The sequence below is a fragment of the Mytilus galloprovincialis genome, chromosome 11 (genome assembly GCF_965363235.1).
Source record: "Mytilus galloprovincialis chromosome 11, xbMytGall1.hap1.1, whole genome shotgun sequence".
NCBI classification, from domain to species: domain Eukaryota; kingdom Metazoa; phylum Mollusca; class Bivalvia; order Mytilida; family Mytilidae; genus Mytilus; species Mytilus galloprovincialis.
The window spans coordinates 21,156,857-21,182,794 of NC_134848.1; the positions used below are offsets into that span (position 1 = coordinate 21,156,857).

Genomic DNA, 25,938 nt, shown 5'->3' on the forward strand with positions numbered 1-25,938 from the left:
CAATATTTGTATTGCTATGATCTGTTATTGACCTTTTTTTGTTTGGTCAGTCTATATTTAATATTGCTAAGATATGTATTTGACCAAGACAGACCATGCAAGGGCTGTAGTGCCAGTCAATGTCATTTTTACCAAATCAACTAAAGCAACTCCAGCCAACCATTCTTACAAATTGCTAGTAGAATGTTTAACCTAGACAAAGTAATCATCTGTATCACCCAATTGTAATGTCTCTGTTGTAACATATTTTAAATGTTTCTACATTTCTTTCTTTTCGTAATTAAATTACTGTAAAATCTAAGTAAAGACTGACAAAATAGCACAACTCTTTATGAAATTAGCGCTAATTAAAAAAGTGACTATTTTGTGTAGCCGGCTAAACACCCACTGACTTTTGGTATCGACAGATGTATACTTGTCTCTGCTTTAAGTAAATGTTTGAGTATTTCAGTATACTGTGTCTTGATCTACTGGTACACTTTTTCTAACTGGTACAATTTTTCTAACTGGTACACTTTTTCTAACTCTGGCATTACTTATTCTTAATGCCCCATGGTTGATGGAAAGCAGCAATTGTCTATTTTTAAGTCCTTAGATCTATAGATAGAACCTGTAACCTACCACTCTATAAGAGTCCAGTTTAGTTGTATACACAATCTGGACACAATCTTTTATGCCCCACCAACGATAGTAGAGGGGCATTATTTTTTCTGGTCTGTGCATTCGTCTGTTCGTCCGTCCATTCGTACACATGTTCCCTATGACATGCTCTTTCTAATTTTAATGCAAAATTAGATTTTTAACCCCAATTTCATGGTCCACAGAACATAGAAAATAATAGTGCAAGTGTACTTGGGACACATTCATGTTTTTATAAATGAGTTACAGGTGCACCATATGACAGGAGGCAAATTGGCAAAATAAACATAGTTTTACTGTGCATATTACTATGTGTTTCTTAGTTCTTCATTGACTGGAGGTATGGGGAGGGTTAATATCTCACAAAACATGTTTAACTATGCTGAATTTTTACGCCTGTCCCAAGTCAGGATCATCTGGCCTTTGTTAGTTTTGAATGTTATTCAATTTTAGTTCATTTATGTTTTGGAGTTTAGTGTGAAGTCCATTTTCACTGAACTAGTACACAATTTTATTTAGGGGCCAGCTGAGGACCACATGCAGGTGCAGGATTTTATCGCTGCATTGAAGACCCCTTGGTGGCATCACTGTTATCTGCTCTTTGGTCAGGTTGTTGTCTCTGACTTATTCCCTATTTTCATTCTCAATTTTATTAATGTAGTCATCAAACAATTGGTTCTTACTATGATTTAGTAACACATACCTTGTTGACAGAAAATTAACAAGAAAGGGCATATATTTGAAAGTGGTCTAGTTGGTGTTGAAGACTGTACTTTGACCTATAATGGTTTACTCTTACAAATTGTGACTTGGATGTAGAGTTGTCTCATTGGCACTCATACCACATTTTCTATCTGTTCAACCTAAATGTTTTGTATCATTCTTATATCCTAATTTATCAACACTAGAAAAACCATCATTGTCACAATAATTCCTCTTTCAGAAACTGAAGGATAATGCTATTATTTTAATAGATGGTGTAAAATCGAAGCCATTTAGCAGAGCCTTTATTAATTAAAGTTGATTACAAAGAGTAAAATCCGAACAAAACCAAACTCTGGGGAAAATTCAAAATGGATAGTCCGTATTAAATCAAATGGAAAAACCACCAGTCATATTCCTGACTTGGAACAGGCATTTCATACTTAGAAAATGGTGGATAAAACCTGGTTTTAATTAGCAAAGAATCTTCAGCTTCTGTCGTTTGGTCTCCACCATCATTTCTGATTATTCTGTCCCTTTTGGTCGAACTACAAGTAATTTTCAAAGAAGAAAACAAACTGTGCTGTAGGTATAAAAATGTGCAACTAAAAAGAAACTTATTCATATTACTGTGGATTTATTATTATTCGTGGGCTTCGTGGGTAGTTGAACTAATATGAGGCAGGCATAACCTGTGAATAGGGACGCAGTCTGTATGAGTTATTGTTTTTATTCAAACATGTTGATAAAAGAAACGTTACTGATTTTGGTTCTGTTGTTAGGGATTTAGCTGTAAAGTTCTTTAAGTTATGACGTCATATTCAATGTAAACAAAAGAAACGCTTACATCAGGTAACGTTTTTTTCATATCAAGGAATTATTAACAAGAGTGCACACGCTGAAATGTCTCGCCTTCTATACTAATCATTGATATTATGTTGATAGTCCTAAGTATAAAGCTAAGTTTTAGTACAGCTGTCACATAAACTTAACATTAACCAAAATAACTAAACAAAGACCAATGAACCTTCAAAAAGAGGTCCAGGTCAGATGAACCATGCCAGGCAGACAGGTACATGCATCTAACAATGCTTCTATACAGCATATATAGTTGACACATTACTTATAGTTTAAGAAAAATAGACCAAAACACAAAAACTTAACACTATGCAATGAACCGTGAAAATGAGGTCACGGTTAAATAAAACCTGCTCGACTGACATAAAGATCATAAAATATTTCCATACACCAAATATAGTTGACCTATGGCATATAGCATTAGATAAAAAGACCAAAACTCAAAAACTTAACTTTGACCACTGAACCATGAAAATGAGGTCATGGTCACATGACATCTGCCCGCTAGGCATGTACACTTAACAATCATTCCATACAACAAATATAATAGACCTATTGCATATGGTATGAGAAAAATTCGTAAGGGTTCCACGGAACCCAGTGTCTCGCCTACTTTTGCTGTTAATCGCAGACTCAACAAAAATGAGGAAAAACATCAATAAAAATTTCCCTCTCGATACTGTCTTTTGATTGAAAGAAGCTTCCAAGTTTGGTAAAAAATCCAGGATAGTTTATGAATCTAATAAATGTTTTATAAACTTTAACTGCAGACTGTATGTAATGTTAACTGGAAGAAAAACTAAGTCCATTTATAAGTAAAATACGGAAAAAGTGAATTTTTTTTTTACAAAATTTACTTCTGAATAATATCTTATGATCAGAAACAAGCTTTTGTCTAAGTTTGGTAGAAATCCAGGATAGTTTATGAAAGTTATTAAAATTTTAAAAAACTTTGACCACAGAGTGAATGTAATGTTTCCTTGCAGAAAAACTAAGTCCATTTATAAGTAAAATACGGAAAAGTGGAAATTTATTTTTACAAAATTTTCTTCTTGATACTATCTTATGATCATAAACAAGCTTCTGTCCAAGTTTGGTACAAATCAAGGATAGTTTATGAAAGTTATTAAAATTTTAAAAACTTTAACCACAGAGTGAATGTAATGTTTCCTCGCAGAAAAACTAAGTCCATTTATAAGTAAAATACGGAAAAAATGGAATTTTATTTTTACAAAATTTACTTCTGGATACTTTCTTATGATCATAAATAAGCTTCTGTCCAAGTTTGGTAGAAATTCAGTATAGTTTAAGAAAGTTATTAAAATTTCAAAAACTTTAACCACAGAGTGAATATTTGTGGACGCCGCCGACGACGACGACGCCGACGACGACGGAATGTAGGATCGCTTAGTCTCGCTTTTTCGACTAAAGTCGAAGGCTCGACAAAAACAGACCAAAACACAAAAATTTAACTATAACCACTGAACCATGAAAATGAGGTCAAGGTCAGATGACACCTGCCAGTTGGACATGTACACCTTACAGTCCTTCCATACACCGAATATACTAGCCCTATTGCTTATAGTATCTGAGATATGGACTTGACCACCAAAACTTAACCTTGTTCACTGATCCATGAAATGAGGTCGAGGTCAAGTGAAAACTGTCCGACAGACACGAGGACCTTGCAAGGTACGCACATATCAAATATAGTTATCCTATTACTTATAATAAGAGAGAATTCAACATTACAAAAAATTTGAACTTTTTTTTCAAGTGGTCACTGAACCATGAAAATGAGGTCAAGGACATTGGACATGTGACTGACGGAAACTTCGTAACATGAGGCATCTATATACAAAGTATGAAGCATCCAGGTCTTCCACCTTCTAAAATATCAAGCTTTTAAGAAGTGAGCTAACGCCGCCGCCGTAGCCGCCGCCGCCGGATCACTATCCCTATGTCGAGCTTTCTGCAACAAAAGTTGCAGGCTCGACAAAAATGTATAATCAACTAAATCTTGTTGGTTTTATTCAACATATAAGTCTATCAAAGGCATCTATGTGGACTTATCCATTATCTAAATGTACGATACAAAAAACATAACTATAAATAAAGAATAAATTTCTTTTATTAAAAAAAAGAAAGGCACTAAATAGGATTTCTCTCCATAAACCAAAAAATAAAAACAGAACAATGCATAATATGAACAATATCACATTGTTATTATAATAACAACCAAGTCACATGATAATCTCAGTCACAACCTTAAATAATACACACTTCCCACAATGCAAATCTTTGTTCCCATGGCAACAAACTTAAATGAAAAATAATCTCAAATTTTGATCTACCTTTTGAACTAACATAAACTGATTTGAAATACAAATCTGTGTTCTCATGGCAACAAATCTAAATGAAAAATAATCTCAAATTTTGATCTACCTTTTGAACTAACATAAACTGATTTGAAATACAAATCTGTGTTCTCATGGCAACAAATCTAAATGAAAAATAATCTCAAATTAATGTCTCCCTTTTTTTCTATATCTTAAATCTATATGTCTACCTTTTAACCAACCCAAGGTGACAAAATTTTCATATTTTTTGTAATGCATGGCTAGTTATATATACATTCCTTGTACAAATGAAAGAAATAAAACGTTGAGTGAATTGCACAAAAATATACCTGCAAGAATGAGAAGTTGATTTTTCAATGCATGAATAAAACATCACCATGGTTACCCTGCAGAATAAAAAATCAATTTACAATGATAATCTCAATAAAGAAAGACAATTCTTACAAAAGAACAAAATTATGCGTTATATATATAAGGAATGTTTCATAAATAGTACTTTTCATTCTTAATTGACACAAACATGAACAAAAGCACTTAAATGTTCCATTAAGAATTTCAGTAATGAAAAAATTCTGCCTAATCTACAAAGTTTAACTTTCATTATAAAAATACAAAAGATGGTCAGAAATTTCATACCTATAACTTTTAAGAATTTTATCTTCTTTTTCTTTTCTATAGTGATAAAAAATTCGAAAAAAGAAAAATATTTGCATGATGATAAATTCTTTTTCAAAAAGTGAGCTATGAAACGTGGGTTACTTCTGTCAGATCATGAAATGTGTACAAATATTGATTGTTGGTAGTTTAATGTTTAAAAACAAATAAGCCATGCATGTTTTAAAATAAATAGATCAACTAATTTATAATTTCCCCCATTATTTCAATAATACCCCTCCATTTTTCAATAAAAATATAAAAATAAGGTATAATTGAGCCAAATGGCATGGATGCTTTGAAACTACCACAAATAATTTGTGAAATATCTTACAAAAATCTATGAATACAATAAATCTAGCTAACATAAGGCCAGCTTGCAAGTACAAGCAGACATGTATTTTTTACCCACTTGGCATTTTAAAATAATTTTGGCATTTTTCTTTTGGCATATTGATTTATATATTTCTTACTTGTTGGATTTTAATACAATTTGGCATCTCTCTCACATTTTTTCAAAAAGACACCCAAAACACTTACAAAGTATAGCATTCATATACATGTTACAGTACAGCGAACACAAAAACCAAATACATAATGTATGAAGTAGCAGTTACAAAATGTTGAAAAGTTAGGAAGACATGCTGGTAGCACCAATCCAGAGGTCATGGTTTCCAGTTACGGTTGCTATGGTTACCATATTTCACATCTGTGATCAGGATTCATTGGAGACCCTTTGGGACAATTGAAGGCTTTAGAAAATGCCGGAGAGTTGACTGCTATACCATTGGGCCTGAAAATAAATATCAAATGTATGAATTGGCTAGTCAAATTCAATAAACACTTTTGTCCCAGATATATATATATATATATATAATTATTCAATATATTTTGCTCCGTTTATTCAGTTTTATCATATGTTAATTATTTGTTGTTCAGTTTTATATATTTTACATAATATTTATATTTGACTTGACAATTTGCGCCTTTTGACGCCTGTGTAGTACCTCAGTCGAAATACTTTGACTACAAAGTGTCTGCTTCAGACTTAATAAAATTTGTATCCAATATGAAAAGGATATTCATAAGAATATCTGACTTGAATCTATTTGATGAAATATTTCTTTTTATGCCCCACCTACGATAGTAGAGGGGCATTATGTTTTCTGGTCTGTGCCTCCGTTCACTCGTTCGTTCGTCTGTCTGTGCGTCCGTTCGCTTCAGGTTAAAGTTTTTGGTCGAGGTAGTTTTTGATGAAGCTGAAGTCCAATCAACTTGAAACTTGATACACATGTTCCCCATGATATGATCTTTCTAATTTTAATGCCAAATTATAGTTTTGACCCCAATTTCATGGTTCACTGAACATAGAAAATGATAGTGCAAAGTTCAGGTTAAAGTTTTTGGTCAAGGTAGTTTTTGATGAAGTTAAAGTTACATCAACTTGAAACTTAGTACACATGTTCCCTATGATATGATCTTTCTAATTCTAATTCCAAATTAAAGTTTTGACCCCAATTTCATGGTCCACTGAACATAGAAAATGATAGTGCGAGTGGGGCATCCGTGTACTATGGACACATTCTGGTTCGAAATTTGTTTATACTTTAAAGCATATCTTTAGCATTTTATTGAAAAATCCTATGCGAATCAAGTATGCAAAAAAAAATGTCAATGGATGAATGTATGTAGTGAATGTGATACCAACTATATCAATATCTACATTCATATGGCATGAGCTATGCATGGGCTCAAAGCGTGGAAATACTGATCATAATAATATTTATTAAGAATTTTTTGAAGTTAGTCAGCTGTCAATATATATAGATAAGAAAGGCAGAATATAGATACTTTTTTAAGATTATAATAATGTATGCAGATAATCGTTCACAATTAACACCACTCCAAAAAGTCTTGGTAGTTTGGTGGCTTTATAACTTCACCAAGTTCATCAATAGTTTTTGTGTCCCATTATCTGCATATTCTCTTTGAGGTATACCTAACATCTTTCATTCAGTGACACAAAGAAATTACGAATACAGAATGACATCAGAGTTACTGTGTAACTACAATATATATAATTTTACCGACATAAAGTCATAAGTGTCCTTAAATGTGTTTTTTGCTCTTTCATATCCACATTAAAAAAAAACTCCTCATTATTTACCTGATAGGAGCTGGGGAATGTACATCTGTTAAGATTGACGTCCTGGCATGTGCTGGTGTATAGTACGAACACCAGATCTGAAAACAAGACAAAATAATGATACGTTATTTTTCCTAACCTTTTTTTATTGTTGAAAAACACATTATAAAACTCTCTTTTAATGCTTTATCTTAATATTCTTTCATTTAATTTTCTGTCTATTCGCTCATGAAAAAGATTTTTTTCAAGTATATTTTTTACAAAAATAGGCTATGGCTTGAACCAAAGCTCATAATTCATTTAAATAGTTTATAATATCATAATATAATCTGCATTCTGGCAAATTTCTATTGTCTTTAATTATCCCCCCTCCCCTACCTTTTTTGTTTGCATATTGTGTACCTTTACCAAATATGCAGTCTGCACCAAAAACTTTTTCAACTACTAGTCCAAAGACCAATATCCTGACATTTTTCTTATTGGTCCCAAACAATATTTTGCAAAAACTCTGTGTAGACTGTAGACTGTTAAATATGTAAATAGAGTGAAGTTACTTAATTCAACTCCAGTTAACCACTCATTTGAACTCTAGTGGATAGTTGTCTCATTTGATTTGATTTGATGTTTTAATGGCACTTTTTACCTATTGTGTCTGTTTGTTTTGTTCAAGCATCGGTGACAATATAATGAAATTTGATGCGACTGTCATACAAGTGAGAGGTTTAACTAGCTATAAAACCAGGTTCAATCTACCATTTTCTACATTTGAAAATGCGTGTTCCAAGTCAGGAATATGACAGTTCTTGTCCATTTGTTTTTGAGGCGTTTTGTTATTTGATTTTGCCATTTGATTATAGACTTTCCGAATTGTTTTTCCTCTGAGTTCAGTATTTTTGTGATTTTACTTTTTAAGCACCGCATTTAGGCTATTTCATGGCGGCCAGTTTTTATTGTTGGAGGAAGCCAGAGTGCCTGGAGAAAACCACGACCATCGATAGGAAAACTGACAATCCTAGTCAATTAAGATTTGAGTCGAGTGCACCAACACGAGCGGGGTTCAAACTCACAACCTCGGTGTAGACTGGCTAGTGATGACAGTAGTAACTACTTAGACCACTGATTTACAATCATACCACATTGCCTTATCTTTTATACACAAAGAAAATTTAAGTATACTGTTCATTCGTTGGATGCCAATTTTCGTTGATTCCTCTAAAATCCACAAAAATTGGTACCCACAAAAATAAATGAATCAGCAGTAAAATACAAACCTGTCCAAATCCTATAAAGTAGAGTTGTTCTGGTGTTAAGTTTAGTCCAGGAAATTTCTTGATGTCCTCTGGTTTCCATGAACTAAAAGCTGTATACCCTGACTTGACTCCACCATTGTCAGCTATATTCTCTCCAATGGTTGTTTCACCCTTTATCTGAAAATAAAACGAACTTGAGAATATAGTAATTATTGGGAAAACAATTCTTGATCATGAGAATAAAGCAAAACTTGAGATAAAGCAAAACTTGAGATTAAGGGAAACTTGATAATAAAACGAAACTTGAGAATAAAGCAAATCTTGAGAATAAAGCAAATATTGAGAATGAAGCAGAACTTAATAGAGAAATTCTTGAAAATAAAAGAAAACTTGAGAATAAAGCAAAATTTGAGAATAAAGCAAAATTTAAGAATAAAGAAAACTTGAGAATTAAAAACATTCTTGAGAATTAAAGTAAAACTTTAGAATAAAAAGAAACATGAAAATAAAAGCAATTCTTGAGAACAAAATTTGTTTTAAAATCATTACTTGGTATCTAATTGGAGATTATAGATTTTTTTTTTTTTTTTTTTGTTAATTTGTAAAACAAAACTATTACAAACTCAGGACATCTTAAAAAAGCTTGACTGTATAAATGCATTGTCAAGACAGCTGTTTAATTTTTAAGTCTGTATGTTTTTCTCTAGATTATTTTAAAGGTTATTTTAGTTTTTTGAAAAAGAATTTGGACTAAACAACATTGCAAGGAAATGTGGAAATGTCAATGGTGAAAGAACCTAACAACGCAAAATAATCTCGTATTACTCTACATCTTACATTATATCCTTGGTATTTGAACTGTGAGTATTGATCAATCATGCATTGAGACTTTTGTATAAATCCTTGACTAGATCGGTTGGTCCACCAATTCTCTAAATTTCCATATTTGTCAAAATGTCTCCCTGAAATGATACAATAAAATCATTCTTAATACTATTACATGTACCTATCTTATAATTGACCTTTTCTCTGGGAGAAATCCTAGTAAAACTTTTGTTATAAAAAGTTGTAAAAGATAAGGCTCAGAACATTTTATCACCAGTAAGCTAATGTTTCATAACATCAGACTTTTTAAAAATTTTGTTGCAAAAGTGATAGTTTAACTACCTCAGGCTAAGTGATGCAAATAAATTAAAGATTTTGTCCTTTAAGCTGGCAATTTTTATTTAAACTTTACATATTTTCCTCTTATGGAACATATTTTCTACCAATTAAATGCATGTTTTCTAATCCTTGGTCGGGTCGTTGTCTGTTTGACACATTTCCCATTTTCATTCTCAATTTTATTTGGTTGGTACAGAAATGCAATTTCACAAGCAAATATGCCCACAACATTAATTGTCATCTTTATCATCAGAATGATGCCCCTCAACAAATCAACAACCAACCAATAGAATACCTTAATCATTAATTCCAGGCCCCTTCCCACATTAACAATCAACCAATAAAATAACTTTGATCATCAATATGTAGCCCCTCCCCAAATCAACAATCAACCAATAGAATTACCTTGATCATCAAATCCATGTGTCATCTCATGTCCCATAACAGCTCCAATAGATCCAAAGGAATAAGATCTGTATAGAATATTTGAAACATTTCAATAATTTTAAGTCAAATATGTAGGTTTTCATAGTTACAAGTAACTAAACATCAGTTTGATAAATTTTTCCTTTTCAGGATTGTTTGATTATATTAGTGTTAAATGACACTTTCAACACAATTGTGCTATTTCCTGGTCTGAACTATAACCTTTGGTAGGAAAACTGACAATCCTAGTCAATTAAAGTGGGATTCAAACTGACAGCCTAGATGTTGACTGGCTAGTAATACTGTAGTTAGACTATGTAGACCACTCTGTCAGCCTTGATGTTGACTGGCTAGTAATACAGTAGTTAGACTATGTAGACCACTCTGTCAGCCTTGATGTTGACTGGCTAGTAATACAGTAGTTAGACTATGTAGACCACTCTGTCAGCCTTGATGTTGACTGGCTAGTAATACAGTAGTTAGACTATGTAGACCACTCTGTCAGCCTTGATGTTGACTGGCTAGTAATACAGTAGTTAGACTATGTAGACCACTCTGTCAGCCTTGATGTTGACTGGCTAGTAATACAGTAGTTAGACTATGTAGACCACTCTGTCAGCCTTGATGTTGACTGGCTAGTAATACAGTAGTTAGACTATGTAGACCACTCTGTCAGCCTTGATGTTGACTGGCTAGTAATACAGTAGTTAGACTATGTAGACCACTCTGTCAGCCTTGATGTTGACTGGCTAGTAATACTGTAGTTAGACTATGTAGACCACTCTGTCAGCCTTGATGTTGACTGGCTAGTAATACAGTAGTTAGACTATGTAGACCACTCTGTCAGCCTTGATGTTGACTGGCTAGTAATACAGTAGTTAGACTATGTAGACCACTCTGTCAGCCTTGATGTTGACTGGCTAGTAATACTGTAGTTAGACTATGTAGACCACTCTGTCAGCCTTGATGTTGACTGGCTAGTAATACAGTAGTTAGACTATGTAGACCACTCTGTCAGCCTTGATGTTGACTGGCTAGTAATACAGTAGTTAGACTATGTAGACCACTCTGTCAGCCTTGATGTTGACTGGCTAGTAATACAGTAGTTAGACTATGTAGACCACTCTGTCAGCCTTGATGTTGACTGGCTAGTAATACAGTAGTTAGACTATGAAGACCACTCTGTCAGACAGCAACAAAGGTCCCATTTCCCATTTAAGGAGAAACCAGGACCTCTTAAAGTAAAGTCTTGTATATTCAATCTGTCATCAAACCCACAACCTCCTTCACTTTTACACTTCCCAAGCACCTGAGATCCCTTCCCCAGCACCTGAGATCCCTTCCCAAGCACCTGAGATCCCTTCCCCAGCACCTGAGATCCCTTCCCAAGCACCTGAGATCCCTTCCCCAGCACCTGAGATCCCTTCCCAAGCACCTGAGATCCCTTCCCAAGTTTTTGGTTGGATTCATACTGCTTCTTTTCGATGTTGTGTTTTGTGTACTGTTGTTAGTCTATTGGCCTTTTTTGATCATGGCTTTGTCACTTTTTTTTTAAATTTGAATGTCCCTTTGTTATCTTTTGCCTTTTATTTAGAAAAGCACTTTTCTACGAGAAAGAAAGCACCTTTTTATGAGACATAATACTTACAATGGAAATTCTGGATCATAAAATGGTCTCTGTAGAATACCAGCAGGAAAGACAATTTTATTTAGTTGAGGTGTGTAGTAGGCATTGACAGCATATGGCATCATGTCCCATCTAAAAACAAAAAAATATCAAAAGTCATGTGAGTAATGTACCCTTTGAGCATATGATTAATACATCTGTTAACCTATTTCAAGTTCAAAAACATCCCTATATGCATAATCAGTAACAGTTTGAAAATTGAGTTGATAATGAGAACCCTACAAATCAGACCAAAAATTATCTTTAAAACATGTTCTAAAATCAATTGAAGTCTTATACTTGTACATGTATACATACACTTGCATAAGGTTGATTTCTACACGACACAGCTCAGATATTATATTCAGTATGTACAGCTATAAACAAAATATATCTTTTTGCAATTTTTATTTAAATTAAGCTCAATTTAAATTTTGTGCCAGTGTTTAAATCTGACTGACCTCCTTCTTGTGCCCATTGTTTGTCTCTGACTTACAAAAATTAGTTTGAGAAAGTAAACAATCATGGAAACAAAATTGTTTTCTTCAATGACAAACTTAAGATTGGTGTACAGCCAAAGCCGAAGCATCATCTTTGAAAATGTTGGCCTGTAATTATAGCTAACAGATTAAATTCCACATTGCAAGAGTTATTTCCCTTACATGCCTTAACTTCTACAAACTTACTCAGATCTATCTGGGACAGTGTTCAGTTTTCTCAGCACTCGATCTACCTCAACTTTTCTATGTGACAAATATGAGTCAAAAAATCTGTCCGTACTAATTGTCACCTATAAATGAAAATGATCAGGTATACAATATATTACAATGTATAATGTATTATTGTTATGAGAGTTACTGCCCCTGAGACAATATTGTCAAAAGCTGTAACTATTTTACATACAAGATACTGAGAGAAGGTACTTTGAAAATGGGTCAACTATCAACAACTTTGGAATTTCTCATAGATTCACTGTGCAAAATACCCTGTCATCTCTTCATCATAGTGCGGACTATAAATAAATGTTCTACACATGGCTCAATTCTGATAAAATGGAAGCCTCCAAACCTATGCATTCTTTTCTTCTCTATTTGTTGTAACCTCACCATGTTATATAATATTATTATGTATGTCTATGTATTTCTGTATACCATTGTATCAACATACTAATAGGTTCTTCAGAATAAATATATATATAAATACAGTATTCAACTTACATTTTCGTAATACTTGTCCAGCTCCGTGACATTAAGGATCCAGTCTGGGTAACCAATCATAGGGGTGATGTATTTTAACTTAGCTTGAGCTTTCTCTCTCGTCTCTTTGTCCATCCAATCAACTTCAGGCATATTGTCGTAAAACGCTTTAAGAACTCTGTCTAGTATATCCTGTACCTAAATACACCAATAATTTAAACCATGAATACATCACTGAAATAAGAACCCTGACTAAAAATAGACCTCTTTGTGTTAATTATCTATTTTCCTAGGTATAAACGTAAATTGACGAAATTATCAGTTTGAATATTTGTTGATTTTACAAATGCTGGATATTCATTTCTTGATAACCAATTTTAGTGGATAATATCAGTATAGGTTAACAACAAATTGAAATGTTTAATAAAGTGCACAATTTTGAATGGCTTGTATACATACATTGACAAAAGAACAAAATCAAATATCCAAGAAAATTCAAAATAATAACATAAATGGTACACATTTTTCTACACCTGATGCCTATCTTGACATTGTATACATACAACTATTGATGCTAAGCTAAAATCTTTGGAAATCTATATATAGTTGAAGAGCAAAATATTAACTAACAAAATACCAAAGATCATCCTGACCACTTGACCTGTGTCAGACAGAAATCGACCTCATGCAAGTGAAAATCAATGTATAAACATGTCGACATATTTCAGGCTAAAAAATCTCTATACCAATTCTGTAACTGTTTGTAAATTTAGTGATATAAGAACACTACAACACAGACCAAAGTTTGTCTATTATAATATGTTTCAAACATGGTCAACAACATATATACATGTACAAGTACGTAAAGACTTACATAAGGTTGATTCTACCAATTGCAACTCATATATAAAATATTAACATCAATGAACCAATCATACTCACTTCACTTCTACTGGACTCAGAAAAATGTTGTTCCACGTACATAGCCCCTGTAGCAAATCCAAACACAGTATTTGTCTTATCTACACATCTTTGTGTTAGGGGATCTAATTCCTTCACACCACTCTCAACCTTGTCTAGAATTAATGCTGCTTTGGAATACTTCAGTGGAAGAAATCCCATAAAATACTGGACAGCACTCCATACCATGTAATTAGCTAACAGTCTGAAAGCAAAAATGTGTAGAATGTTATCACTGTTTGAATATATTAACTCATGCCAACAGGGAATCTTGCATACCATGGAGCCTAATAAACTGAAACTTTTCCCCCAAACTTTGGTTTCCTTATTATAAATTGACGCTCTTTAACATCTCCAAACAAGACAGGGACACATTTTTTAATTTATTCTTTCACCAAAAAAAGATACATACAAACTCATACATGTGAACCTCCCGACGGGAGTACAATAATCCCGTTTTCAGGGGTCTCCTCCCGTCCTTCTGTTTAGGAGAAAAAACTCCCGCATATGAAATATTTTATGAATGAAAATTTTCAGCCGCCATATTTGATAATTGCTTACTACTGTACAGGTGTAATTGACACCTGTGTTAAATTTTACCTGTAAATCAAAGAATAAGTATAATTATATGGCTTCACTTGACAGCTTGGGTGTCAAACATACAGGTAATCAACGATGTTTACCTCTGGCTAACTCTGCCGTTGTGTTATAAAAACTTTGTGTATTTGGTTACTTCCCGTTGATTTATCCTGTTTTAAGTTATTTTGGTTTTAAAAAATGTAAATTGTAAAAAGACTATAAATGAATAATATTTTAATCAATAATCATAAAAGAATGGTTATTAAATGAATTTAAATGTTTTGGGACAAATGAAAAATAATAAATTTATAAGGTATTTTAGCAATCTAGACTTCTTTTCAAGGATTAAATTGAAGTTTATATAGTAAGTCTGTCTGTCAAATTGGTGACTGGGATACACAATATGTACACTTTACTTTTTTAGACTGAATAATAATCCTCACTTCTAACAAAACCTGGAGATTGAGAATTGTTTAAGTCAGTATAAAAGACTTTAGATAGCAAAACATTTCTACAAATATGACTTTCATAATGCTTCAAAACCATGCAATACTATTAATAGTGTTCGTTATTTTTCTTATTAATTTATCATGTTACAAATATACATGTATAGCATATTTCTTTCTTATTTGTCTATACATGCAGTTACCAATGATAAGGAGATGGAGATATAAATACAAATCTATACAGATAAGATAAATAAATATAATGACAGTGTACACTCAATTATCAAAAACAAAACAAAAAAAGAAACATATTCTTCTTAATATTTGATTTTCATTCAAATAGAAAGGCAAAAAGAGTACTACATATATAAGCATATAACAATTTGATGGAAATTTGAAGAAAAAACACAATTTCTACATCATACGGTTACATATACGACACAATTTATGTCGATAAAAAACCTCCTGATCTGAGTCCTAATCTCCTGACCAAAATTTCTAAATCTCCTGATCTGAGTTTCATAGTCCATCACATGTATGCAAACTATTCTTTTTTAAATTTGTTTTTTTTTCAAGATGATAAGGAAGCCTAATTTGGTTTATAATTTTCACCCAGTTGATCAGTAGAAATCTTATAGGTATTATCTCCTCTCATTATTTCCCTTATCTGCTGCATATTGGTATATAGGAAACATACAATACCTTGGAAGTTAATCTTGAACATATTCATTATTTCTTCTTTTAGGACATGTTTTTTAGACTCCAGCAACACTTGCCAACATAAATTAATAATTTAATTTTGGATGTAACAAGTCTTCTGATTGGCTGACGTTATTTTGTTATGAGCCCATAGACATAATTTAGTCATGTGACCGTGACGTCATCAACGTTTTTTCATTGTTTTCTACGGTTTAAAATGGAATTTAGAATTAAATTATAAGAAATGACTGTAATATTTTTTCTGTCTATTCGAAATAACATAAAAAAATGTGGTGCACACTGTTAAATAACCCGCTACGCGCGTTATTCAGTGTGCACCAAATTTTTTATGTTATTTCTTCATAGACAGAAAAAATATTACAGTCATTCCTTAAATAGACATCACAATAAATCACTCAATACTGTGGATTCATTTATTTTTTCGTGGTTACCAATTTCGAAGATTGGGGAATTTGTGGATATCTAATTTTGTTGTTTTCGCAAAGTCTAATTCGTTGAACATTTAAACTTGTGGTTCCCCTGTACCCTCGTAATCCACATTGATATCAAACGAATATTAATAAATCAACAGTAGTTTTTAAAAATATAGACAAAACTTGCATTTTACCCCTATGTTCTATTTTTAGCCATATGGGCCATTGTGGTTGGCAGGCGAAATCATCAGACACATTTATAAACTAAATACATCAATTATGATTATTGTGGCCAAGTTTGATTGGGCCAAACAGCTTCAGAGGAGTAGATTTTTGTAAAATTTATCAACAACGGAAGAGATGATGAGAAATGCTCACTTGGCCCTTTGATAAATACTACTAGATAATACTGACTGTTTATTGGACAATGTTTTCTGCATTATTGGAGCTAGTTTGGTGAGGTAATCTGGAGTGTACACAATCACATCTGTATCTTCTGATAATTTATATCCTAGAAAGTTCTGTAAATATTCACTCAAGTCAATCTGAAATAAACCAATCAGAATTAAGTTCTGAATAAAAACAGACCTAAATCAATCTGAAATAGACCAATCAGATTAAGTTATGTATCTATAGGCCTAGGTCAGTCTGAAATAAACCAATCAGAATTAAGTTATGCATTGACCTATAGTCAATCAAAATTGAATTTTAGACCAAGTTATGTTCTGTGTATACTGAATTTTAAAAATAATACTGTTACATTAGATATTCAATCAACTGTTGTTTTAAAACAGAAATTTTTTAGTTTACTTACCCAATTACCCATAATTCCCTGTAATTCTTTAAGTGTCATCTTGTGGTAAATCAAGTCTGGCTGTCTTAAAATTTCTTTTGGTACAAATATCTGAAATCATTAACATCTTTTTAATGAATTGCAATAACAAGCAAATATTAATTATGATACTAATTTTTAATGACATTTTGCCTTGGACAGAGCTGGTGATAGTTGTGTTTGGGCAAATATCCAGTGTAATCTTAATTAATAATTTTTGGAGCAAGTACACAATTTAAATCCTGGTATCTAAGATGATAGATAGAAGATGTTGTATGACATCCACTGGGTCGATGGTACTGCTGTTGGAGTTTTTTTATTCCCAGAAAGTATCATCAGCCCAGTTGTCAGCACTTCTGTGTTGAATTGAGTTATCATTGATATGGTCATAATTATAAATTAACTGTTTATAACAAAAATTGAAATACAAAGGTTTTTCTACCTCAGGAATAGATTACCTTAGCTGTATTGGGCAAAACTTTGTACTTTATTTGACCATTTTAACTCTTTTTGATTTGAGCATCACCATGATCACTGATGAGTCTTTTGCAGACGAAAGGTGCATATGGTGCAAATACATAATTCAATCCTAGTATCTATGATGAGTTTATTTATGCCCATTGACGAATTAAGATATTGTAAAGTCACTCAATAAATATTTTTCTACATTTGAATTCTTTTGTTATGTTTTATATATTTATAATTATCACTATCAATAGGTGTATGCCAAATATTGCAATGCAATCTTTCTAAACAAATATCAACATACTTCAGATAATTGTTTCTCAAAGTTATAAATGTCCTCCATCTTTTGTCGCGTTTCATTATAATCTCCACCAAGATATTGCCCGAGTGTGGCACCGAAGTCCAGCATGGCGTTACGTAGATCTTTATAACTGGAGTAAGTAGTGTTATATTCCTCCTCGGTTTTTAGTGTGAGACCAGGCTGAGTAAACTGAAATGATTTAAAGATATCATAAATTAATTGCTATGGTAAAAATCATTGTATAAATTTCCTAGAAATCCATTAAAAATACTGTGGATTCATTGTTATTTGAGCTGCGGATAGAAATCGACCTTATGCAAACGAAAATCAATACCTCTGTTAACCTATTTTGGGTTAAAATAATTTCTACGGAAAGTCTGTAATTGTTCCAAAAGTAGGTTTTCATAAGAAGACAACCCTTTTAAATGGACCAAAAATGCAGATATCATATCTTAGTTATTCCAAAATCGATCCAAGTTTTAGATATGTATCTGTGTACATGCACTTGCATAAGGTCGATTTCTATCCGACGCAGTTCATTTGTGGGATACCAATATTCGTGGGTTGCGTTTGTGCAGGTAAACAACAAAAACAAATATTCTAATGTTTTGTGAGCAAAGATTGACAAAACCATGAAATCAAATACCCTCGAAAATTGATACCCACAAAAACTTGCTTTGGTTGTATAAATGTATGATCAATGATTGTTATTAAGATTAATATAGATTCTACCACTGCATCGAATGTGATACGATATTTATCCACTCGAGACAGTTAAATTTTCACATTTTAAACGCGAGGCTCGCCGAGCGTTTTAAATATTTAAAATTTAACTGTCGAGAGTGGATAAATATCGTATTGCACGAGATTTGGTGGTGGAATCTCTTTCTCTAATGATTTTTAGACGATATGCAGACACTCTTATTCCTTCTTTTCGAACGACCTGCAAAAAGATGTGTTTTTTCTATGCGACGTCATAAGGCATGATCGCCTTTTTTCATGACGTCACAATAGGAGTTTCGGAGGAAAGCAAGAAAATTTGACGTCATAATCGAATTTTGACCAATGAACAACTGAGATCAAATGAACCACCACACGTTGAGGAAAAAGATAAATGGAGTAAGAATTAGAGAAATGTATGATCAATGATTGTTATTAAGATTAATGCAAATATATATATTTCAAGATCACAATTATTTCTGCAAAATTTTGTATCACAATTTAAAATATTTGATGTCGTTATTAAAACTAGAGGCTCTCAAGAGCCTGTGTCGCTCACCTGTTACTGTATTTACTGATGTCTGCAATCTTGGTTGGTAGGCAGAGTCATTAGACACTTTTTTTAAAATAGATACCCTAGTTATGATTGTGGCCAAGTTTGGTTAAATTTGGCCCATAGTTTTAGAGGAGAAGATTTTTTTAAAGTTTACGGACGACGGACGACGGACGCCGGACGACGGACGCCAAGTGATGAGAAAAGCTCACTTGACCTTTCAGGTCAGGTGAGCTAAAAATGATTGTTATACATACTTAGCCCAGTCAAACAATTTCAGCTAAATTATATATTTGTTGGTAAAGCATTGAAATGGTATACCATATTCGTCTATGTTTAGTATGCAGTTATATATTCCCCCCAAAATAATGGAGAAAAAAAATCCCATGATGGGAACCTATTTATATTCCATATATTCAATATCCATAAAAAAAAAAAAAAATACAGAAAATTGTTCAATCAAATTTTTTGTGTAATATTTTTTTGTTTAATCAAATAATTTTTTTAATATCATAAACAATGAAATACCTATAAAACTTACACTTAAAACATACTGTGAGCTATTTTTATCATCAATAGTAATGCCAACATCAAATAAAGGAGCAAAATTATAGATGTTGATTTTAGCTAACACATCTTCCAGCTTCCATTTACTTTCATCAAACCCTGTGTCGGTGACAGTCCAACCGCCGATCATTTTAATGAACTGTAAAATATTTAAAATATCATATATTTATTGGTTCAATGTAATAAAAACATCACACAATTGTAATTATTTTTATATTTCACTTTATAAAAAGATTTTTTTTTAATAGTTTTGAAATTAAATATTGTTTTTCTTTGTTGTTTTCTGTTTGAGTGTAAAGCTAATGTCTCATAAACTTTAACCCTGTATCAGTGATCATCTAGAAGAGCATTTTCATAGTTAACTGATACATGCATATTAAAAATTACAAAATATTTTAAAATATTTTGTAGATGTCCAATTTTAGCTATGTGGCAGTGATAGTATAAGACATCAGAAAACATTTTGAATCTTGTGTATAAACTTTAATACAGAGTTTTTGAATTTAAAAAAATATATAATTGATTTTAAATAAACAAATAATGTCTTTTTATGTCTGTGATTTGGTAAAGAGCATGTAAATGTATTACCAAGTTGGAATTTCTATACTGTAATGTACGTGATGTAAAGAATAAAATCTCTTTTTGTTTGATAAAATTTATACATAAGCAAAATCTGTCATAAAACCAATATTTTATCATACATATTCACTGGACAATCCAGGATTAGGATGTATTACCAAGTTGGAATTTCTATGCTGAAGTGTAAATAAAAACTTTTTGTTTTATAAAACGTATTATTAGTAAAATTTGTCATAAAATCTATATTCACTGAACATTTCAGGACTTGCTAAATACCTGTGTGAGTGGTTCTGACCCCAATTCATTAATCTTTGATGTATCTAAACACATTTTATAATACGTCTTCATTTTCTGTACAGTTTCAGAGTGCTGCCCTTTAATGACCGTGGAATTGGATTTTAAGATCTGAAAAAGAGTATAATATTAATTATATATTAAATTGATTTGCAAAATTTAAAGATCCATGCAATTTCTATGTTCCTAGCTACCCAAAATTGAAGCTATGATATCACATTATTGGTTAAATCTTTATTGTTTAGGATGCTGTTATCCAATCACATTTCACACTGTGTTTAGAATATTACCCAGATTGATTCAGATTCTGAAACTGAAATTCTATGGTATTTAAAAAATAGGTCACCGAAAACTTTTGAACTGGTTCTTCATTAGACAAAATGACCGTAATTTATTGGTCATTTCATTTATCATAAATTCAGAAATTATTTTAGGCATTTATTATTGTGCCTTTTGAATAATGGACAAAAATGTGAGGTGAATTTTTGTGATTTCAAAAAAAATCTGCTTACTAACACTTGTCTGATTGCTAGTTTTAATTAAAGCAATACTCCCCTCAGTTAGTTGCATTTTATAATGATAAATACCACACAATAATTTCTGAATTTACAGTATTCCAGGTATTCATACCCTTGGGAAAACCTATTAAGGATGGTTGCTACTCTGTTTAAAAATAACAAGCTTTTTAAAACAATGTTAAGAATTGATAGCATTTAAGTAAAGAAAAAATAAAAGCAGAAAATAATGGAGGGTCTGTGTGCTTGTTTTTGAGATATAAGCCATAGAAAATTTGCCAAGAAATAATTCTCTCTAGATATTTCATACATTTAACATTGACACCTTTTTTGGTTCAAAAACTATGAAAAAATAACAAAGGATTTCATAAGATTTTGAAATATGGCTTTTTGAACTTTATGTAAGAAAATTATGAATAGAAAAGTAGGGGTTAATGGGCAAAATTTTGAATGGCAATACATGGATAAAACCAGAGGATTCCAAAAATCTGGCAAAAATTCAAAAAGTAGAGGAGCAAACATCCTTAAGCTGTATGGGTTTTGCTAATTGTTGAAGGCGTACTTTAGAGACCTATCATTAGAAACTTCTATGTTATTTGATCTCTGATGGAGTGTTGTATCATTGGCAAACCACCATATCTTTTTATTTTCAGATTGATAGGGATGGTTTTACGCAAGCTGAATAACTATATATGAAAAAGAAGTTGTAATGGACAAATACAATTTTATGTTTTTTTGACTGATGAGTTATCTCCCTTATCAGCCATTTTATAACAATTTGGAATCAGATCATAGTCCAGTACCCACAAATAATCTTTAAAATGGGATATTGTTCAGAGATAAAAATTATGTAAAGATGCTTAAATTTGTAGTATATCTAAAGGGCATTCATTAAACTTTCAACTTCTGCTGAATTTTAAGTTATTCTTAGATATATATATATAGAATGATTGTTTTAGATTTTAAGCAGGAGCTTAACCCTTTCACCGATTGCTGCCCAGACAGAAGCTACTCTGAGACGATGGCTTCCCTGGCTACCAGGGGCGTAGCAGCCGGTACGGCAGGTACGGCACTCGCCGTACCAATAATGTTCGTTGGTACGGCATGCCGTACCTAAAATTTATATAAAAAAAATATAAAAAAAATAAGGGTTTTCAACGGAAATAAAGAAAATAAAGTTTTTACAGAAAAAAATCATGATAGAAAGGTCCATGTAGAAGTCATAGCAATATACGGTATACATTCATAAGCAAAGTTCGAAAACTCGTATACGTAGTATACACGATAACGAATAATTGCCCTGCATTAATCAAAGTACGGATTTTTTTTTACTTACAACAGATTTTAATTGACCATGCATGGTCATGAACAGTCATAGTACTATCAATAGCATGTTACTGCCTTCTACAATTGTTCTGGTTTAAACACAAATGGCATGGAAGAATCAAAGTTAGAACTCTCAAATGGAGAAACAAACGTTGTGTGGCAAGCATGGAATTTTGTGCGACTGGCATACAAGATTAAAGTTTAGCAAGCTATAAAACCAGTTTTAGTCCAGCATTTTCTACTTTAGAAAATACCTGTACCAAGTCAGGAATATGAAAGTTGTTATTCATTTGTTTGATGTGTTTGAGCTTTTGACTTTACCATTTGATAACGGTATTTTCGTTTTGAATGTTCCTGGGCGGAGTTCGGTATTTATGCTATTTTATTTTTTGCAACAAAAATATTGTCAGTTACTCTGTATGCATGCACCATAAAGTTTAAGTAATCATGACTAAAATATAAACGAGTTGTCCCAATTTTATTGCGTGCCGATCTATCCGCTTCAGAGACAAATAGACGATCTGCACATTGTTAAAATGCACATTCTGCTTCTAGGCACCAAGACGATCGGAATATAATCCAACTTCAACAACACCATATACAGTAACACATTTTTACTGTTTTATCAATAGTCATGTTTTGGTAATATCTATTTGACGTGGCATGGTACTTATACATCCCGCCATTGTGAATGTGTGATATCATTTGTGCTATGGTAAATTTTTGTGATCGCGTCTTTCATTTTTGCTAATGTGCGTTGCATATATGGCTTTTTGTTTTCCTTCAAGATTTTAAGAAGTGTTTGCAAAGAATGTTGCATTTTGAACAAAACATACGAAAAAACTGAATGCGATTTTCACTTGTAATTAAACACATTTTTTATTGGAAAATAACATTTTTTTTCTTCATTTAACAGTTATAGTGTGAATTTTATATATAATAAACTAAATGTTCAAAAGTTCCGTGCGACACTTGGTTGTATATTATTTCTCGTAATTTTGAAGTTTTACACTCTACAAATCTGCAATCTACTGTGTGATATTGAAAAAAAACTAAAAGTATTTAGCCTTCCGTGACGCTAAAATCTGAAAGCAAGTGTTACGAATATTCGCCGTGGATATAAATCTAGCATTCACATAATAGACGTGCCAACCTTTGCATGATCCTTAGAAATAAAGTACATAATGATAGACCAGTCCTAGTCACAGTGATTTTTTTAATTTTAGTTACTGAAGCCCCAAGTCTGATCTTCGACGGTTTACAAACACGTTTAATGCTATTAGAAAATGCTATTCCATTATATTCCCTGAACTCTCTGCATCTAACTGTTTCTGTGTGTGTTAGTTACATTGTAGTGTTGTGTCGTTGTTCTCCTCTTATATTTATGCGTTTCCCTCAGTTTTAGTTTGTTACCCCGATTTTGTTTTTTGTCCACGGATTTATGAGTTTGAACAGCGATATACTACTGTTGCCTTTATTTATGTATTTTTTTCCGGTTACCAACCTTTCCCCCTGAAATACCTGTTTTTTTTTCTTTAAAACATATCATATAAAAAAAAAATGTACATGTATACATGTCATATGCATTTAATTACAGAAATACATTACTTAGGGATTCGAATCAGTATTTCTCTTCATATATTAATCAGTCTCCATGTAAAAAAAGGCAAATAACTGCAAATAAAAAGTAGATTTTTTTGTCTGATCTTTCCTATATGATATGTACCGGGTTGGTGTGTGTCCAGGACTTTGTCAAGACTGTCTCACCCAATTACGATCCTAACCATGAAATAAATACTATATATTCCAAATGGCTTTGAATCTACTAAAAATTGTTGAACTTGTTTAAACACAAGTAGATTTTCCTCTTGACTGAGGTTATTTTGCCAAACAGGAGTGTTTTATATTTTATGGGAACGGAATAGTTTCTATTGTACGTTTTCGGACAAGGGAGTACACTCGAGAAGACAATTTTTTTATTTGCTTACTGCTTTCGATTCTACCACAAGTACAGTTTTTAATTTCTTCAAGATTTTTCTTAATGCATGTTCGTTTAGATTACTGCAATCCATCCGAAGTCTGGCATGAAGTATTTGTCCTTTCCTTTCTCCATATAAATAATAATTTGGTATTTTACTTAAATTTTGATTACTAGTAAGGTAACGTTTAAGTGTAAACTTAGATGGGACCAAATCTGATATCGTCCAGAAAAGCATTTCAGGATCGAATGACTGACGTAAGAAAAGATTTCTGATACAATGCTGTTCTACACTTTATATGTTTTGTGTCATTCGTTCGTCTTGTGTCATAGTTATGAATATTAAACAGTTGTGAGGGATAATATCGCTTAAATAATCAGGGGTCTTATTGTGAAACATTTCATGTTTTTTACCGTCGTCTTTCTGATAGTAACTCCCATCCTGTTTCATTGTATAATTTGTTTATGGGTGATAGCTTAGTACCGCCAGTAACTAGCATAGCCGCTTCAAGTTGCATATTTTCTAGTTTATAAGAGCCAAAGTGGTCGACTGGTCTAGCGCGCCGATCATAGTGCAATGCAATTTGGTACCACGATATCTCAGTTCGAATTCTGATGAGGGAAAAACAAAAAATTTGCTAACGCAAATTTACAGTTCTAACATTGTTTGGTTGATGTTTAGAATATTTAAATACGTCTGAACGAGTGACAACTCTACAACAGATTTATCCATCGGATCGCTAGCAGTGATGGTGATACAATATATACAAACTAATCTGTAATCACGATGCCTTTATAAATGACTTGTAAATTGGGATGTCCCTCTCTGGAAATGTTCTTACTTTGTTTGTTGTAAGTTGTTTGAACATTGTTATGTTAACTGCTACTGTATTATAGCTTTAGCAGTTCTAGCATTGTCGTCATAAACTTATTGATCGTTATTGCGATGAAACCTATTCACAATGAAAATAGATTTTTTTCGCAGTGTCATAGATTCGTCGTTTGTCTTACCCTTACTTGATATTGTATGAGAAATTCTGAAAGTTATCCATCTTGTTTATTTATTGGTCTTTGTAAAAGGAATTTTGAAAATCTGTTCATCGGTCTGTTCATAGTTCCCTTTACTTCCTGAATACTTTTAGCGAAGATTTGATAGTTTAATAATTTCCTACCACCGGTATGCATATTCGGAATGGCGCTTTTTTTTCTGTCAAAAATTTTCAAAAACAAAAAACAATCAAAAGTATTGTAGGAGCATGCAAAGGCCTGGCAAGGTGTCCAACACAAAGTTAAAGTGCGTGTATTTAGTTTAGCTAAGATGTTCAACGGCCTTCAACTTTTTTGATAAAGTTTAATTGCTGCCTTTTCGACACGATTCATGTTTCAAATTCTGTTTTCTATATTTTGAAATTGATTTTAACACAAGAGAGTAATATAATTGCACATAAAACAAGTTTTTTAGGAACTAAGTTTAAGTGTCAGGAGATTGTCAGAATGCAGGATTCAAGTTGCACTTTTTATCATAAATTTTTATATTTTGATTTAAAAAAAAGAGTCATATTTTAAATTGTTGCCCATAAAACTAGGGTTTTAGAGAACCAAATTTAAGTGTCTTGAGGTTGTCAGAAT

At 32.3% G+C, this 25,938-nt stretch overlaps 1 protein-coding gene across 3 annotated transcripts in view; it reads right to left on the reverse strand.

The window, feature by feature from the left end:
* Positions 1-4,312: 4,312 nt before the first annotated feature.
* LOC143051851 (endothelin-converting enzyme homolog) overlaps positions 4,313-25,938 on the reverse strand; it is a 34,569-nt gene continuing 12,943 nt past the window's right edge. For all 3 annotated transcript variants that reach the window (XM_076224841.1, XM_076224843.1, XM_076224842.1), the window contains 14 exons: positions 20,473-20,601; positions 19,592-19,756; positions 17,781-17,966; positions 16,994-17,083; positions 16,594-16,724; positions 14,004-14,226; positions 13,083-13,259; positions 12,552-12,655; positions 11,848-11,958; positions 10,179-10,246; positions 9,447-9,571; positions 8,631-8,786; positions 7,381-7,457; positions 4,313-6,006 (listed from right to left, as the gene is read on the reverse strand). In XM_076224841.1, the coding sequence (XP_076080956.1) occupies positions 5,907-6,006; positions 7,381-7,457; positions 8,631-8,786; positions 9,447-9,571; positions 10,179-10,246; positions 11,848-11,958; positions 12,552-12,655; positions 13,083-13,259; positions 14,004-14,226; positions 16,594-16,724; positions 16,994-17,083; positions 17,781-17,966; positions 19,592-19,756; positions 20,473-20,601 (1,842 nt within the window). In that variant the 3' untranslated portion in view covers positions 4,313-5,906. The remainder of the gene's footprint in view (positions 6,007-7,380; positions 7,458-8,630; positions 8,787-9,446; positions 9,572-10,178; positions 10,247-11,847; positions 11,959-12,551; positions 12,656-13,082; positions 13,260-14,003; positions 14,227-16,593; positions 16,725-16,993; positions 17,084-17,780; positions 17,967-19,591; positions 19,757-20,472; positions 20,602-25,938) is intronic.